The sequence below is a fragment of the Eucalyptus grandis genome, chromosome 3, assembly GCF_016545825.1.
Source record: "Eucalyptus grandis isolate ANBG69807.140 chromosome 3, ASM1654582v1, whole genome shotgun sequence".
Taxonomy (NCBI): domain Eukaryota; kingdom Viridiplantae; phylum Streptophyta; class Magnoliopsida; order Myrtales; family Myrtaceae; genus Eucalyptus; species Eucalyptus grandis.
Genome location: NC_052614.1, coordinates 25,990,369 through 26,010,103, shown reverse-complemented (window position 1 = coordinate 26,010,103; position 19,735 = coordinate 25,990,369). Strand labels below are relative to the sequence as shown.

The window sequence follows — 19,735 nt, the reverse complement described above, 5'->3', positions numbered from 1 at the left end:
TTGAAGTTAGCAAGGATGAATCACTTTATTCCCTTCATGCCCTTGCACTGATCTCCGCTTATCTCATGCACGTGGGGACTAGGCTTCTTCGCTGCTCTGTCCTACGACGATCTAGCTGCATCTGCGATGCCAAAGCTTCTGTCCCGACTTTGCTGCTCCCTTCGAGGCGACGTCTAGACTCGTTGCTCCCTGAGTCTTGGCTCGACTGAGCACCTGCACGACCATCGCCATGCTGCTTCATCTGTCCTGGTGCTACCTGCCCGTGCTGATTGCCAGCAGATCCACGGCCTCTTCTTACTACACCGCTGACGAGCCTTCAACGATGGATTACCCCGCGAGTAGTTGCTGCTTCTCGCTCCACAACGGCGCTGTATTCCAGTTTGCCGTCCACCTGTTGCCGCCGTCCGTTGCACCTCCAACACCACCCACCCAACAGCAACAGTGCTAGCCACGCTTCAGTCCCATGAATTTTCTTTTCCTGCAGGTTTCATCGCCGCTGACCATCCAGTGACGCCCAGCATCTCCGGCACTAGTTCCAAGTCCACTGTAGCTGAGGCAGGACAAAAAGAAAGAGGTGATCTTGAACAGAATGGAAGAAAAGTCAAGCGCTGGTCAAAGTGGAGAAAAGAAAAATTGAAACGGAGAAAGATTTATTCCATCATTTGCAAACAATATCAACGCCCCCACTTTCCGGAATACACGATACGGAGAGAATACAAAGAAAAGGGGAAATTTTGGAAATTCGCTCCTTGGGTGCTCGTTCCTCACGTTTTCCCGAGAGTCACCACCGAACTGAGCCGAGCCGGATCACGAATCGCCTGCCGAACCACCGCCGCAGCCATCCTTTGCCGTCAAGCACCACCACGAGTAGCCTTGCTGTGGGCCTCACCGGCGAGCCACCTTCGAACGAGTTTGAATTTGGATGGCTCACTTCAAATTGGGTAATGATGTAATCTGATTTGATTTGAATATTTAATTGCAAATTTCGGATTGATTTTGTTATCTAATTGTGATATTTGAGATTTTAGACATTATTCGATAGAACTTCATTCACAAAGATTAAATATAATCATCATGACGGATCTCAGGCGGCCACCGGTGCGGAGGGCCTCGAGGCACTGCAACCCCTCCAGACGCGCCCCATCGACGCGGTTCCCCAGCTCCTTCGCCGGCCGGCGACGATTTGTTGCTCGTCTTCCATCTCTCTCTCTCTCTCTCTCTGTGGCCGGGGCTTTCAGCGGCCACAACGAGGGCGTTGGGCGAGGGCCGTCACGCACTCGCCGACCACAGCGAGGACGTTGCGGCCGGCGAGTGCGTGGCGGCCCTCGCCCAGAGCCTCATTGCAGGAGCTTCGCCTGGTCAGGGAACCGGTGCGACGATGTCCGATGACGAAGACGACCCAATAGACCGCGATGCCAACCTGTTTGACGGAGGCTTGGATGGTCCAGACAACATGGGATTTGGCCCTCTCATTCCAACGGAGACAGAACGATCGTTAATGGAACGCGTGAGGCAAGAATTGAAGCACAAGTTGAAGCAGTAAACAGTTGGAACCTGAAATCCCTGTAATTTTTCTACCTATGGATGCATAACCTTAAATCCTTGTTTTCTTTCCGTCTCCCTTCAGGGGTACAAAGAAAAAATTGTCGATATAAGAGAGGAAATTTTACGCAAGATGGAGCGGGAAAGCTTCCAGGGGATACTACGTCAGTCCTAAAAGCCTGGTGGCAGTCGCACGCTAGATGGCCATACCCTACGGTACGCTCTATATCGAGCATACGAATCATACATCATTTTGCTGAAATGGAAACCGCGTAACGTGAAAGCCAGAGGTAATTAAATGGCATGAGAGCTGTTGCGGTTGTGTTATTCATGGATTGAATTTCTCTTCCTAATCCTCATAGGTCACAGTGTCTTTAGTTCTCTGTCATAGAGAAAAGCAGTACGCTAAAATGTGGATATAAAAATAGAAAGACGTGGCAAGAGATCAAGAAAGTTGGAATGACCGCATCTATGGTCAAAATTATAAACTGTGAAAGATTGTTGCAAGAGATTATTAGGTGACCTGCTTCTATGTAAATCATTAACCTTGCTCTTTGGAGGAATCTAATTCTGTTTTGGGACTTGACAGGAGGAAGACAAGGCGAAGCTGGTGCAGGAAACCGGTTTGCAATTGAAGCAGATAAATAATTGGTTCATCAACCAGAGGAAAAAAAAACTGGCACGGCAACCTTCTTCGTCGTCCGTCTGAAAGAGCGAATGCAAAAGATCCCTCAAAATAGACATCGCTTCATTAATGCAAAACTTCCTCGATATTCCATTTCCTTGCATGCTAAGTTTGAAAAGCAGCAGCAATTGATCCCTTGATGTGGATTTGAGCAACGATCAAGTTCTAACAGACAATATTCGGTGCTTCACTAGAATGGTTACTTAAAGAGTTTATACAAGGAACATTGGCCAGTGGCCTCATACAGAGCTTCATCAAACAGGAACATTTGGAAGACTTTGATTCTAGGAAAAAGAGAATATGTTAGTGAAGAGGACGGCTCTCGCCTCGTGATAGAATTTCTGAAGGCACTGAATTGACCATATATGTGATCGTGATCATTGAGGGGGTATTGAGCTAGGAAATTACGAGAAGTAATTTCAGATGGTTTCATTGTCTCTACTGCTTGTCTACTTTGCATTTTATGAATATATAGGTGTAGTTAAATATTTGTGTACAGTCGGTATAATATTATCTGCATAGTTCCTCTCCATTGCTGCTGATTACATCTATGGCTTTTCTTGGCTCTCCAATGTAGTGTAGATTGACTGTAAGAGTAACATACAGTTTATGCAGTGATAGGTTACTGGGTTTGTATTGCTACTGGGGACAGTGACTCTGTTTATAGACACGATCATTTGTCTGAAATTCTATAGCGTATTACAATCCTCAAAGATTGGCCACTTCATTGTTGCTGCTACATATTTAATTCATTCTGCAGTAATTGTACATTAAGCTGGATGCAGCTGAAATGTTCTGTTCATGACCCTCTTAGCCTCATGCATAGCATCATGCTCTCCTCCTATGTAATGAAAAACAACTTCATCGCGACAATTTATGTCTGTTATGAATTCCTACCCATGGAGGGATCACCTCTAATGTGGCTTATGTTGCATACAAAGTTCCATTTCTTGACGAACCGACATCTAAATAGGACCCAGGGGTCAGCCTATATGCAACCTAAAGATAACCATGTTCCGTTTCTTGACAAACCAAGATCCGAATAGGAGGAAACGGTCACAGGGGTCAGCTTATATGGAACCTTAAAGATAACCATTAGAGCTTGTCCTTAGTGAATCCAGGGAAAAAAAATGGCTATACTTTACAATAATCACCAGAAATTTCCTCAGCTTTTCTTCAAGATGACCTATGACAAAGAAATGAAAAAAAATTTCGGCCAGCCAACTCCAAGTCAGCTGTGATGCCTATTGGCGGAACGAATCCAAGGAAGAATGGTGCATAAAAAATATGAACATTGAAATTGTATAATGCAAATTGGGCATATAAAAACATTTATGCATTTGAACCGCCCTTTGATACTGGGATACCAAACATTTATTAATGAACTATTTGATGATTTCTCTGTTATTGTGTAGGTCTTTTTCTATCTTTTGGCATTATGTTTCACTATTCCAATCATTGACTTCTTGGCACGTATGCGGTATACCATACACGCTATTATACAATCCACTAGATCATTGGATGCCCAGCTTTAGGATCTTCCAACGTTTGCACCACCTAACCAGAATTCTTGAACAGGATAACTGCAATTCCTTTTATATTATTGCTCTTAGATATCTTTAAATAGCTTGATGGTTTACACAGCGAATCACTTTTTCCTCACCTCATCTTGAAGTCCAAGATTGGGAACCTTGAACTCTCCTACTTAAGAAAGGGAGATAAACGAGCACAATTCACAGATATGAACTGATGAGAGTGAAGACCGTGGTTTTTCATGAAATTAATACTTCTTGCAAGTGTAGCAAAATTAAAACCCATGAGATTACAAAGGGCCATATCTAGGCTGTCTAGCCACAGCTTCAGACATAAGAACTTCATTGTCATATAGTTCTCCAGTGTGGCCAATACATGAGCAACAAAAGTTTGGCGTTCGCTCATATCAAATCTCTACCCGATGGTGCAATTATCCCTAACACCCCACGTTTCAGGTACGGGGGGCCTTTTTAACATGAGTGCAACTTTAGCACGAAGGGATCCACAGCGACCCCAAGATTTGGTGTGAATTGACTCAACTTTCACCAGTTTGTGTGCCAAACGAGCAATAGGTTCGCAATGCTCTGTCATTTGGTTGAAGGCCGATCCTTGTATTTGCAGCCACACCTCCAGTTCATGAAAACAGAGGCCCTCCTGTCTCCTCTCAGCATCCCATCTCTGCGGATTTATGCAATTTCCCATGATCGACCAAGGGCCAGAACTGAGGACCTCTCTCTGCTTGGTGCCAATCCATGGAACGTGAACAAATACATCGTCTCATCTTGAGGGGTTAGAGTTATCTCGCCCAGACCAGCCCAGGCTTTCCTTAAGACGTCAGCTACGTAGCTTGACTCAAGCGCTTCTCCGAAAAAATCCTTCCAATCAAAACCATCTCAGCTTCCTCATCATCAACTCCCTCCAAAACCAAATGATCCCCCAGAAGATTGTCTTACAAATATGCTTGCGATGTAAAGGGAACCTCTGCAGGCATCCTGTAATGAGAAAAAAGAAAGAGATTAGCCGAGAATCAACTAAGGAAGGTCGTCAAACAGTTGATAGGGGAAATGTGTCGTGATAGAAAAAGTGAAAACTAATGTGATGAACCGATGCCAAAGAGACTTAACTAAAATAGAGAGCAGATGGAAATAACTAATGATGACAAAGAGCGGATATGAGGATTATGGATTATCGAGAAGAATGGGGACTGACGATCATGGAGGAACGTAGGTGAAAGAAAACATCATTGTGATGTAGGGAAAGCTCTCCACGAAGGGAGAGCAGCTCTCACAAAGGGGAGAGACACAAATCTATGTATACCTTCCCGAAGAGAACTCAATGTCCCATTCTTTTTTTAGCATAAATGCTAGAAAGCTAAATATATCAAGATAAGAGAAAAACGGTTCTCGTAATTTCTAGCTTATAGAAGCTCTGTTAGTAAAATCTCTTGATTTAAATTGCATACACGTACTTATCTGCAATCAATCTTGAGCTTCACTGGCTGAAAAAACAATCTTGAGCTTCACTGGCTGAAAAAACAATCTTGAGCTTCCCTCTTTTAATGCCAATGATCTTCCGTTATTTTTGCAGTGTTCTACAGGGTCACATGACGTCGTCAACATGTCAAATGGTGATGACAATAACTGCCACAGTGCCTCTACGTTCATACACTGACCAACAGACAAGCCAACTTTTCCCTCAATAGCGCCTAAGACTATTACTTCGTCTACACCTTTGCTAACAGTGATCGTTGCTCTTAGGGCCAAAAATTACCTGTCACTGACAGTGCAACTTCCATTGCCCCGACCTCCAGTCCAGCTGGATGTCCGTAGCTACCAGCCCCAACCACTGGGACCACTCCATCTCTGCCACCACCTGGAAGTGTCGCTTCATATCTCAGTGTAACACTGCTAGTCCTGTTCATGAGTTCATTATACATGAAATCATTCTTTCTACTAGATATAGGTGGACTATTGATAGATCGTGAGATGTTGCTACTCGTCATAAAGTGAATATACTTGTGAAAATACTTCTTCTCATAATTCCAGCTTGATTCATATAGATAACATTGCTCAAACTTGTAATAGATCATAAGTTTCTTTAAAATAAATATATGGTTCTGCTCTCATATTCTGAAGTTCGGCTCTATTTGCAGTTTTGATATCATGAAAACCAAGATTATCAAAAAAATTAGAATGTGGCAGGAGACAAAAACTTGCATACTGGAAAGTCAAAATAGAGCATTAGTAGAACAAATCCTCATTGGCGTAGCTAAAAAGTCCCACCATTGGAATGACAAATGAGCAGAAGAGTAAATCACGCAGTGACAGGAAAAATGGTGTGAATCTTGTTAGAATCAAAGTCAACACAAATAGTCGATTGAGAACATAAAATGAAAATGAAACTATGAACTCACTCTTGCAGCCCTGCAACATATCAAATTCACACCTGATAATTAGCTTGAAAGAACCCGACGAATTTTGGGGATCCAGAGAGCCACAAGTCCAGTAGCATGACTGCCCTCCTTTGCCTATGTGTTTTTGTAATTTACCCCCAAGAAGCTTCATTAATAATCGACGTGTCAATTATTAAATTACTTTGAGCAATCATATGAGAACAGACAAAAGAGAAATATACAGTTGCAATATCCCAGAACAATAAAAATCCCAATTCAAGCAATCAGGAAAAGCAAGCAAATTCACGTCATTCCTAAGTGTAGGATTTTAGTCATCCACCTTAAGGAGCTAAGATGACTATGGTCGAAGGGATTTCCTTAAAGAGATGCTTTTTCTTTCAATATTTTTTAATTTCCACTGTATCAACATCAATTATAAACCAGTATGCCTCAACTGAAGATAAAAGTTTAACTCGCCATGGAAACAAAACAAACATGTTATAGATGACCTGCGAGCAAGCATAACAACCTTCAAATACAAAACTGGAGAAGAGATTATTAATATAAAGTCTGGTTCCCGATATCATGTTGAGATTGAGCAATCATAGTGGATGCAGATGACAAATTAATTTCTCAAAAGGCACTCTTATGATCTAGTCCTCCAACAAGGGCTGCCAGCTACATTCCTACCATGATAGAGAGAAAGATTTCATACCAACTAAGAAACATGAATCACTCACTAATGTAAAAAAAATAATCACTCACGGATAAATCACCAGGAATGCTAGCTTCATTCAAGATTTTATCAAGTCCAGGAGTTTGCCTAATTAGGGGACAGGGATTGTCTCAAATATCGAATGATCACCAGAATGTGATCTGAGAATGTGATCTTATGAATACCTGACATAACAATTGCTCATATTCTATATAAGAAGAGCTCAAGACAATTCAGATATTGGCTTTAGGGACTTGCATCTAGAAATGTGTAAAGCTTGTGGAGCTCCTCGTCTCCAAGCCCTCAAGGCTCAATTAGTTTGTCATAGTCTCGTGCAACAATTGACGAGCATCATCAAATCTCTATAATTTATAGGTATCTCGATCCTTTGAGCCCTGGGATGTCTGATAGCTCCAAAAAAGCTGTCACTATCATGTTCCTTAAATCTTCAAATTTTGCTAATGACTTGCATCCTTGAATACACAAACTTTTGCAGGATGAGAATACATCTAGGCTTTGAATGTCATGTAGCTTCTCACAGGGGTTGATGTTAAACCTTTTCAGGGTTTCCAAGCACAATAGACCCAATAATCTTCCAATGGAAGCGCAACCACAGATATCCAATATTACAGAAAGATTCCAGCCCGTCAAGACCAGTTTCAACTAGACTCTTGCACCGACCCCCCACCAAAAAAAAAAAAAAAAAAAACTAGACTCTTGCAGTTTGCAACATGAAAGCCTCGAAATTCTATAAACTCAAAAGTTCTGGTAATCCTTCAATGGATGTGCAATTACAGATATCTAATCTTAGCAATAATCAACCTCTCATGGCCGTGAATTTCAACTAGATTCCTGCAATCTGCAGCATAGAATCCCTTTAGACATTTTGAACTTGAAAGGTCTTTTAACTTTTAATGGATTGAAAGGTCTGTTAATCATTTTAATGGACATGCATTCACAGACATTAACCTTCCCAAAGATTCTTATTAATCAATCAAGGCCTAAAACTTCAACTAGATTCTTGCAATTTACAGCGTGAAATTCAAAGTCTTTAAATTGGAAAAGTCTTGTAATATTTTAATAGAAGTTCACCCAGAGATATTCAATCTTGTCACTATATCCAACCTGTAAAGACCATGAATTTTAACCAGATTTCAGCAATTTCAGCATGGAATCTTTCAATGAACGTGCATCCATAGAGATACAGACCGTTTCCAGATATTCTAGCCTCAAACTGCAACTAAATTCTAGCGGTTTGCCGCAGCTGATTCTCTTATTCTTTTTAAACTTGGAAGGACAAGTGATTGAATGGACATGCGACTAGAGATATTCAAACTTACCAGACTCTAGCAATTCGCAACACATGATAGCCTCGAATGTTTCGAACTCGAAAGGTCCCCCGATTCTTGACTACATTCTTGCGACTCGCAGCAATTTGTTTCCCCCAGAAGCTTCGAAGTTGAGGGATCTAACGATGCTTCAAAAGCTCAGATGCATTTCGGATCATTACCTCCGGAGAATCTGGGAATGCCTAATCAATGTCGACAACTAAGAAACCCCCAGAATCCCGACGTCTGGTGGCTTTCCTTAGCCCAAAGGACTTGTCGAGAATAAATTCGGATAAGCGCTTCTCCAAATCGAACCAATAATCTAGAATAGAAAGCTTCGATAGTTGGACGGGAAGCTTTGGAAGACATTCAAGTTGACAGCAATAACGAAGAGAGAGCTCCTTGAGAAGTGCTAGTTTGGGCAGATATGGTAACAATGGAGTTGGGAAAGTGATATGCAGAGCTGTTAAGCTAGAGGGCGGTTATGGTATTTCTCGAAGGTTTCCACAAAATCGAACGCTGAGATGTTGGAGAGAAGAGAGCTTCGAAATGCATTCTGGCAAGCCCCAAATGCCCGATCCGTCTAAACGAAGCCCGCTTAGCGAAACCAGTTCGCCTATATTACTAGGCAGTCCTTCTAGATTGGGGCACCATGATGCACTCAACACTTCGAGTTTTACCAACATTCCAATGGCACTAGGTAATTTTGTCACAAGAGTCACATTAATGTTCAAGATCCTCAAATTTTGCAGATTCACGATACTTTCAGGTAATTTTGTAATCGATGTCTCTGTTAATTGTAGTTTAGTCAATGATGTCAACTTTCCAATCGAGTCGGACATCTCTATCAATGAGTAGCATCCCGTTAGGTCAAGGAGAGATAGAGATGCTAGATTGCCTATGGAGCAAGGTATACGAGCTAATGATACACACCTATTGGCATTAAGAGTCTTTAGCGCCTTCATAGAACCAATAAATTCAGGTAGTTCTTCAATCTTTGTCTCACTTAAGTCCAGCTGAGCTAACGAAATCATAATCTCTTCCACAGTAGTGTCATTTATAAGAAGCTCCCCCGATTCTTCCATTCTCCCTGATCTTGCTAGTAGCTCTTTTAGACTATCACAATTGTGGACATTCAAGGAGACAAGATTTTGATATACCATGTAGAAGGATGAATTTCTTCTAGATTCCAACAGTTTTCAAGATTCAAAATCTCCAAGCTTTTGAAAGCAGACAAGTCGGGAGTTCTTCTCAAATTCCTAGAATAGGAGAGGTTGAGAACTTTTAGCTTGGATGCAACCTGAAAGAAACAAACGAAACCTCTATGAAAGCGGGGAGCTGCAACATGTGATTTTCCATTATTCCTTTTTTTTTTTTAAAGAATCTTAAAATTTCTAAATAATACCCATGCCCCACTACTCTTTCACAGTTGTCTTATTTAATTTTAAATGTTTTTCAGTAGCATTAGGCTATACCACCATATTGATTTTTTAAGCATATCCATCACAAAAATAATGTTAAGGACATACAAATGCTAACCATGTTTATTTTCAGATAAAATTTAAAAGAGAATATATTCAGATTTTAAGAGTTATGGCGATGCATTTGATTAGATGCGCAAATTTTATTATCAAAGACATACTTTGATAGTAAGAAACGGGTAGTTTAATTATGAAATGCAATTTCTTAAAGTGACTTCAAAAAATATTTAAAGAATGTTGTATTCCAAAAAAATTTAATGCCACCGGAAGGATGGTTTTATTACTATCATTACATTAATAATTTATATTTGTGTTATGCAGTGACTTCCATAATCAACAATTATAATGAATAAATATTCCGTGCAATAAATCAGAGCAATTCATAAATTTTATCCATTACTCTATGATTAAAATGAATTTAGAGTTTTAGTATGTATGTACAACACAAGTCACTCTGTGGGAGTTTTTGTTTCTCCAAGAAAGAAGATTGATATAGAGATATATTTGTAATGCTAGTATATGATTAATCGAGCACAAATTAACTTGAGGCCATAAACTAGCTAGATTAACGAAAATCAAAATAGGCACAAATTTGTAATTATATTTTCAATAGACGTTAATTACTATAGTTAATTTCTTTTTCTTTTCAGTATTGTCTAAGGGTAAGCATGACGGATTGTTAAGTTTTATCAAGTATCTTCTCAAAATCTTACCTTGAGTGGACCCCATCCTCCCCAGTACTCTGAAATGCTACTATACAATAAATCGAGCACAACTAAATTTTTCAGATGAAAGTTGGCCACTTCGAAATCTGAAGGACAATTCTCCCACTGAAGCCATCTTAATTGAGGAAGCAAGTTTTGGAAATCTCCAGTGAAATTCACACCACACACATGAAGGAACCTCAAGTTGGTGAGTTTGTTAAACTGTTCACCTCGATAGCTTTTCCTACCATGAGAGCCAACATTAAGGGCCCCAATCTTTCCAAGCATGCCATAACTTTTCCCACCATAATAGTCAAGATGAAGAGCCTCAATCTTACTAGTGCCCTACAATTACGAAACATTGTGGGTCGTAAATTTTAATTGATAAATTGAGGCCAACTGTATATAAAAACATGGACTGATTTCAATAAGATGTCATACTATTATGGTGTAGGCTTCTTACTTTCAACTTGATGAAATGACAAGTCATCATTGGACATGATTTATTTAATTTATGTAAAAATGTGAAGCTCAAGAAGGTATTTTCTAACTTTTCCTCTGCCAGCTATGCCTTCCACAAATTTTAACCTTTTGAATTACCAAAAATTGCATCCTTTCCAAATTACAATAGAAGGCCTTATGTACAAACTACTTCAAATATATCTATCAAAATTCATTGCCCTTGATATGTTGAATTGCACAACCCTGTCTTATATCATTTCTATGTGAAACAACATGACTTGCAATCCAAGTACATCTATCAAACTTGACATCAATACATGTTTCAAAATTGGAGAATTTGAATTGTAGAATCCTCCCTATTATTCTAGTGTACCTTGTTTGCAATTCTCAAAAGAAAAATGAAAATGAGAATGCCATAATAAAAGTATGCGCATGTTTTACATTCCTTTCTTATCATGTGTTTTGTTTAATGAGTGTTTTCCATTATACATGGAAGAAAAATTGATTATATATCAAACTTTATATAGATGATCTTTACTCCTTTTAAAAAAATTAATACAGATGTTTGATGCAACATTTTCATTATCTTATTTATTTTGTTACAGAGAAATAGCACAAAGTAATGAGATCTTGCATCCAGAAAGATTGGACATAGAAAATTGATTAAATTTGATAGTTAGGGTACTCAAGTCTTCTACATTTTTCTTTTATTGTAAACAAATATTTTGGGAACACAAATTTATTTTATTTCTTAGGTGATGAATTGCACATTGAGCACAAATCATGAGAGTTATAAGACAGATTTGTTTGGTTGTTTGAATATTTTCTTCAAACTGTTATCCTTTCGAATGAGATGCTACTTATTTTTCCTTAGAAAATTTCTTGTATATTATCGTATTTTCATCAATAACTTCATAGATGCCATTTTTCAGTTCTTAGCAATGTTGTTTTCAATTGATTACATTTTCATTTGTACAAAAATATGCTTGCTGAAATGCATCGGTAACATGTTTTTCACTAATCTCATTACTTCATTATATTGTGCATTCTCAATGTTTATATTTAGTGTTTTTTAATAAAAGATACACATGACATTTGCACATGCTTGTTTGATGCTTGCACAAGTCATCCATATGTCGTAATTGCTTTGGTTGCATACCTTTAACTTTCATGCTAATAATGAAAATTAATTATGACACAAAATTCAAAATTATAATTATTTACATTACAAGTATTGGAATGAGACATTGATTTGGCTTCACCCACTTTTTTACAGACATTACGCATATTCATCTCATTAATAAAATTGGATATGTCACTCTTTCGATGTTCCTTCACAAAATTTGTCCTACAATAGTAATCTTCACACTTTGGATATAATACTAAAAAAATTATTCTGGCTTCAATTTTACTACAAAGTAATAAGAGCTATCTTCGATTGTGCATTTAATCATAATAGAATGTAAGGATGTTATTAATTGTCATTATGTGAATACATGGTTCTAAAACTTAAGTGATGATTTTTTTTTAAATGTAGAATCGACATTATTTCTTATCCTAAATATGATGATTGATTTAAAGAAAGTGCACACACACACACACATTATGTTAATATTACCACTCTATGAGCATATGGTTGTGAATTTGTTTTTAGTTCTATTACTGAGTATGGTTATTTATAAATTTCTAACGAAGTTGTAAATGTAAGGGTATTTTATAACTAAAAGGTAACCTTGAATGATTCTCTAAAAGAAAAGAAAAGTCTTATATATCGTTAAGATATTTAAAATACAAGTTTAATCAATATCATGTGAAAATGTTTAGTTTTGATAGTGTTTTGACATTAGAAAGTTCATAATAATATCATTGAAAATGGATGTTTGGTAATACATGTTTTGTTAGAATTACATGGTTCGCAAGTTACATTATAAAAACATTGTTGAAAACATATCATTGCAAATACATATTCTCATATAAGTATAATGTAAATTGTACATAAATCTATAGTTTCAACACTAAAAATTCTTGTATATGCTTCTAACGGAAATTGGGACCTAGGAATTAAATTTTCAGATATATTTTATATACATATATATATTATATAGTTGGTTTGTTATTCTACTTACAATTCTCTTCCTTCTCGAATTCGAAATAGATATACCCCATTCATTAGTGTCATTTACTTTATTACTGGATGAAAAGACATTTCTTTTCAAAAAAATGACTTTTAAAATTGAGTATGTAATTCATGTGTTGATGAATAATGCCTCTCTAGGAAGTAATATGTCCAGATCGGAATTTCACTTTGTGAGTGGCATAGTTTCTAAATGACTTCTTTTATGGTACTTCCATAATGTTTGGTCCCTTTCTTTCTTTGCTTTTACTAATATTAGTTAATGTTATTCATTACTTTTATGTTTGTACTAACAAACATATTGTTTTGGAAACATAAGTTTGAACAGACACATTTCTTCATATTACACATGTTGTTCATGAAACAAAACCCTGCAATAATTATTACATAACTTAAATCAATCAGCATATATCTACTGCAACTTTATTACATTACAATGTAATTGCGATTATATTGCAGCCTTATTCCATTACTATAACTATGCGGATTGCTAGTGTAAGTTGTTAACCAGCTCTCTAGTTTTGAAAATTCATTGAATTTGAGAATCATAGGAAAGTCGAAATCTTGAGACTAGAGCGCGCAACCCTCTCTAGTTTTACAAATTCATTGAATTTGAGAATAATAGGGAAAGTCGAGATCTTGAGACTAGAGTGTGCCGTAGAAGTTAGGAGAATTTTGAATGTTAAAAATCTAATTACAACTTTATTGCTATATTGCTCCGTTTATTGTAAAAATTTAAACTTTTTCTTCTAATGTCTTATTTTAATCCATAGATCTTACTGAACAATATAACATATATATTTTGTAGTAATGGGAACAATTTATGAATTTATCTTTTATTATGTGCAATGGGCTCATATTTGACAAATATTTAAAGCATACTTGTCAAATTACAGATCAATACAATATTGGACTCATATTTGACAATTAAATAATATTAAAAGATCATTAAAAAAGATATCCATCATCACAAAAAAAAAAAATTAGTATAATCAAATTACCCATCTTAGAAGAAAAATAGTGTATGTTTAGAGGAATCTATTACATGGATGCAGATATTTCAACAATAAGTATGACGCAGTGTAGTGACGACCGTTATGATTTAAAACGTGTGTGGATACTTATTGTGACTAAGAAATATCCATGATCGCAAAAATAATTATTTAACATGCTTTACTAATAAATGAATATAATAAAATTGTCCATCATAGGAGGAAAAAGAACTTATGTTTAAATGGATCTTCTACATGATTACATGTATTTGTACAATAAGTATAAAAATTGAATAATAAGTGATGGCTATCATGACTAAAAAGTTCTAGGAATACTCATTATGATAAAAATTTTCGTTACATTTCATAAATTATATTAACAAATCAATAAAAAATTTATGTAACATGATAGCTCATATTTAACAAATAAATTATATAAATGTGCTAAATATGTGCTATGAAATGCTCATTATGAGTTGAATGATGTAGAAATATCTATTACAACATGGTAGTTAATACTGAGAAATAAAAAATCAACAAAAAAGTTATATAACATGATAGCCCATATTTAGCAAATGATGATATAAAATTAACTAAATCTTTGCTAAATACGATGCCCAGTAAGAGCTGAACAATGTAGTAATAATTATTATCGCATGATAGCCTAGAGTTGACAAATAAATGGTATCAGGTGATTAATAGAAAAATTATCCAATGCCACAAAACTATTAAAAAAAATTACTAGCAAATTCACAGAAGAAAATTAGCCAAAATCATGGAAAGTCTATAGAACAAAAATAATTTATGTTTAGATTGTTAAATTACATGGTTGCACATATATCACACATCAATACGGAAGCCACAGTAGCAAATTGATGGTGTTAACTAAAGGTTGGTGACTACATTGAGGAAAAAAAGTATAGACAGGGGACTAAATCACACAAACTGTAACACCTAGGGGCCTAAATTTGTACTCAACCCAATTTGAAAAAAAAAAACAGAAACCAAGCTAATCATCACAAATGAATGGAGGTCTGGTTTATCATAGCAAACAACTCATAAGAACTCAATACTCAGTTAAGAAAGAAAGAAAAAACCTCACCAGAAATTAAAGAAAAATCCAAACATAAAAAATGTGCATCAAACGTATATGTGGGAAAAGCATGGCCCATCAACTTATTGATGTCATGTTTTTTAGTTTTGATGTTGCATTGAAGTTATGAAAGGAGAGTGTCAACAAAATACTATGAGGTAAAGATATAAATCATTTGTCAATAACCAAAAAATTTCTCCTCAATAAGGTCCTAAAACAAGGCAAGAAGAACAGTTAACCGGACAAGCTCTTTTGCTAATAGATGCGCCAAATTTTGGGCACCGATTTTCATCTCAAAATGGAAAGATAAGATGGACTCAATATTCACCGACAATAAGATGAGTAGAGGAAACTCTTACCTTGTTGCTCTCAAGCACATCTTTGGCTTCCTCATGAGTCCATAATCGACTACGCTTTTGAGGCTTCTTTGGATTTTCTTGAAGAACAATATTCCTTCCAAGATCTCTCAGTTGATCATGCATCATTAGTGTGCCATCTTCATCAATTTTAATTAGGGACTTGAGACTTAATACTTCAACCACTATGTCCGGATAAAAGTCGCAGGCATCCCACATATAAATCGGACTTTGTTTAGATGATCCAATAAAAAAACATGCAATATCCAAAAAAATTTGTTGCTCTGCATAGTCTAACGCTTCGTAGCTTATTCTCAACTGCTCTACCACTCTCTTATCGGGTATTTTCTCTAATTTCTTTGATGTTACCTTCCATACATCCATTGTCTTTCTAAATAAGAATGAACCTATAACTTCAAGTGCTAAAGGAAGGCCCCCAGCAGTAGATACAATATCACAAGAGATATCTTCATAATCACTTGGAGGAAGATCCTTGAGAAATGCATGTCTACTAAATAAAATCAATGATTGATCCAAAGGCAACTCGTTGAGTTCATACAAGTAGCCAGCCCTAGCCATGTCAAGAATACTCTTGTCTCTAGTTGTGATGATGACTATACTTCCTGCTTTAAACCAACTACCATCTCCGATCAAAACATTCAACTGTAAATGTGACATCCCGATTTTCCAATTCTATTTTCAATAAATTGAGACGGGCATTTCGTTGGCACGCATATAGTTCTTTTCCTTGAGTTGGCCACTCATGTAAACTAGTCTATCTGGTGAAGCTATTAAGAGTTTATAATGCATCGACTCGAGAATTTGACTGAAGCGACCTTCGACCGAGCTAGTCCTCGCAAGGGTCATTACGGCACAATTAAAAATCGATTAGAGATCGGAGATAGGTCGACTCGACAGAGGCATGTGATCGAGTGTGGGTGATTCCACCAGATCGCACAATTCTTGTCGATCGGCACTTCGACTTTCCTATCGATTGGGTACCCTGTGTTCGTATTTGAAACATTGAGATTATACCGACAACTGAAAGTCACCAATGTTTCAAAGATGTACATTGTGGCTTGAGATGATCAACCACAGGTCAAATGCATAAAAATTTCTAAAGACTACCCTAGGTCACCGCGCTAAGATCGTGCCAATGTGAAATTAACTGTGGAATTGAGATCGAATTCGTAAATTGGAAGTCTAGGTGTGTCACAAATCATTTTAGGATCATTGACTTATCTTTAGAAGATTTTTCGCGTGTAATCGAATCTTTCAAAGCAATTAAATCGAAAATGGCTAATTTGGCTCGAGAAATTAATAGCCCGCCTGGTCGTGTTTTTGGAACTTAAGTTGGTTTTATGGATGTCAAGAAGATGTGAATTGAAGAGTGGTGACATTGATTACTTTTATGACTTCAATTGACTTAATCGGAAGAGAATCACTGGGAATCAATAAATTAACGTACAAGGATTTGGACCCCTATTAAATGATATCGCACCCATTGAATAATGTTGTGGGAGAGGAGATAGTGGAAGATGACATCATGCGGGTGATGTCATGCTGATTGAGCCAAGCGAATGGGGTGTTGACAAGTGGCAAGAGCCCATTGGCCTCATAAAGTGGGGTTTTTCCTCTCACCTATCAACATCATCTTCTTCCTTGGAACCTTGAGAGGAGAGAAAAGGAGGGGGAGGATGTGCGAACGGAACCAGCCAAGCCGACCGCTCGACCGGCCGCCCCTTCGCCGCTCGCTCGGCCGCTCGCCTCCGCCGTTCGCTGCCGCCGCCCGTCGCCGTGCCCGCTCGTCGTCGCACCGCCTCCGTCTCTCCAGCTCGTGCTCGACGTCCCCAGCAAATCTGCAAGCCGAAGACAGCGAGGCTAGTAGCACCGCCGGAGTAGTCGCGCTCCACCGCCGCTCGCCGTCCTTGCGCGCCGTTGCTGCCGCGCGCCTCCGCCTTCCCTCACGCCGTCGTCCTTGCTTGCCCTCGTCTCCAGCAGCTTCGCAGGCCAACCCAGGCCGCGGTTCAGCCACCTCCGGCCACCGCGAGACCCCGCCGATGGCCGCACGGCACCGCCGCAACTCCTCCGCCCGTTTCCGACACAAGCCGGCGCCGGATCTACCCTCTCTCAGCCTCGAACCGCCGCGGACAGCAGCCGAGAAAATGGGTATGGCAGCACCTATTTGGCCCGTTTTGGCCGCCTTCCCGAGCTCGGATGCTCGGCCCGCTTTGAGGAAAGTCGATCCTCGCGTCGTCCCCGTCGTTTTGGTCCGCTCGGTTCGCTAATTCGGTGAGTTTAACTCACTAAACCTTGATTAGACGGTTAATGATGCCCTAAGTGTGCTTAGCCTAAGTTAAGTAAGCTTAGGTGGTTAAATTAGTTTATTTGGTTGATGATTAGATTATGGTGTTTAATTAAGTTAAAGTGTGTTTAGTTTAAAGTTAAAAATGTTTATTTTTAATATAAAGCTTTGATGTGACATAATAGGGTTTTAATTTTGAATTATTTAATTGCTTCGAAATTCTGGAAATTTATAATATTATATTAATTCCGAAATTATTAAATATTATTATTAAAAAATCAGAAAAATTATTTTTGACCCCTTGGCTCAGAATTTCGTCAATCGATCACGGGCCACAGAGTTGGATTTTGAAATTGATGATTGGATATTATAAATTGAGCGTGGATCATGAAAATATGAATATTATTATTTAATTATTTTCGAAATAAATTTAATTATTTAATAAATTCCGAAAATTTTGTCGACCCTAAACTCTAAGAATTTCGTGCCGATCGCTGCTGTGCATTTAGAATTTGATATTGATGATTGGTTGTGACAAATTGAGTGTGATTGCGATATATATGGATTCTTTATAAAATTCTAAGTGTGGAAATTGATAGGCGATTGGCCGTGATATGCCACCTACTAGAGGTCGCGCCCAGTGGGGCCGTGATATGCCACCTACTAGAGGTCGCGCCCAGTGGGGCCGTGATATGCTACCTACTAGAGGTCGCGCCTGGGGCCGTGATATGCCACCTACTGCGGTCGCGCCTGGCTGGGGCGTGATATGCCACCTACTGAGGTCGCGCCCAGTGGGGCCGTGATATACCACCTATTAGAGGTCGCGCCCAATGGGGCCGTGAATTGCCACCGTTAAAGGTCGCGCCGAGTGGGGCCGTGATGCCACCGATTCTAATTCGTCTTAGAGTAGGGCCGTGATTGTGAGCAATGATTGATTTGTTGGAATGACATGTAATCGGCCGAGTCGATTGATCGCTGAGACGATCCAAGTGGTTGAATTGTTTTGATAATGTGATTGAGCCATGGTTGTTTGGTTATCATAATTGTACGTGGTTGAATTATATAAATTGCGCTAACCCCGATGAAGGCCGAGGTGAGGTAAGTCTTCCGTGTGATATGGCTAGGCCACCCTGGTGTATTTTCTTTCTAATAGGGGTTTAGGGGTTGAACTTGCCGAGACATCGTCTCATCCCTGGTTGTGGGATTAAAATTTGTCCCCCTGGTGGACTGAGTGGCCAAATAGCTTTGGTTGGCCTCGAGGAGTTGCAGAGGTGAAGTCATAAGATTGGAGAACGTGTCCGACTTGTAGGTCATAGGACACCATTTTTTTAAGAGCCTCTTTTGTAGACTTTCTACCGTAAACCTCTCGTTTGTAATTCTATTGAATTAGGGAAGTGTTATGTTGTGGTTTTGCTTCCCGCTTTTCTATCCCGTGTTTTATTGTCGGGGTTTTATAATACGTTCCGCTTGCTCATTAATAAATGTATGGGGTCGGCGACACTACCTGGGAAGGTCGCATTTGCATCACCATGGTGGGATGTTGGCGCGCTCGAAGTTCGGGGCGTGACATCCCCGTTTAAGTGGTATCAGAGCATGGTTTATGTATGGAGTGATAAGGTGCGATGAGTCATGGGATAGTTAGTAGGAAAGGCTTTTAATATGCTGATGCATGTGGTTGATAGCTACTTGGTAGCTTGTTTGTGGGGTCACTCAAATTCTAACATGATGTTGGAATCGGAAAACAAAAATCTATAAAGTGCCTCAGAGGATGAGTGACCAGAGTGGAGAACTCCTGGTGAAGGTCGATAGGACCCGTACTCGGGGTAGACGCCGACAAGAGTTGGTACCCGAGGTAGAGCGCAGCTTAGTCCAAGATGTGTGTGAAAGTACCGCCGTAGGCGGCACCGAGAGTGTAGCAAAGACTAAGCGATCCTAGGTTCAATGGGATCGTTAAGGCGCTAGTGTTCCTTGAAGCTCGTTGGGTCAGTAAGTTCAGGACCGAGCCGCCGCTGT

The 19,735-nt window shown here is 38.7% G+C and overlaps 1 protein-coding gene and 1 long non-coding RNA gene across 3 annotated transcripts; one reads left to right on the top strand and one right to left on the bottom strand.

Moving 5' to 3' along the window:
• Window positions 1-1,358: 1,358 nt before the first annotated feature.
• LOC120291133 lies at window positions 1,359-2,869 on the top strand. Its single transcript, XR_005548987.1, has 3 exons — window positions 1,359-1,539; window positions 1,628-1,758; window positions 2,132-2,869. It is a non-coding gene; the product is annotated as an uncharacterized LOC120291133 (long non-coding RNA).
• A 1,128-nt stretch (window positions 2,870-3,997) lies between these two features.
• Window positions 3,998-8,393, bottom strand: LOC120291109. Of its 2 annotated transcripts, XR_005548952.1 has the most exons (5): window positions 8,208-8,393; window positions 6,206-6,318; window positions 5,531-5,673; window positions 5,229-5,351; window positions 3,998-4,752 (listed from the first exon to the last, which is right to left on the bottom strand). XR_005548952.1 is itself a non-coding variant. In XM_039308069.1 (2 exons), exons 1-2 carry the CDS (start codon window positions 5,847-5,849, stop codon window positions 4,643-4,645), a joined length of 429 nt encoding a protein of 142 aa, XP_039164003.1. In that variant the 5' UTR covers window positions 5,850-5,909; the 3' UTR covers window positions 3,998-4,642. The 2 variants fall into 2 exon arrangements, 1 of the variants encoding a protein (XP_039164003.1); XM_039308069.1 differs by lacking the exons at window positions 5,229-5,351; window positions 6,206-6,318; window positions 8,208-8,393 and having other exon boundaries at window positions 5,531-5,909.
• Between the last annotated feature and the right edge of the window lie 11,342 nt (window positions 8,394-19,735).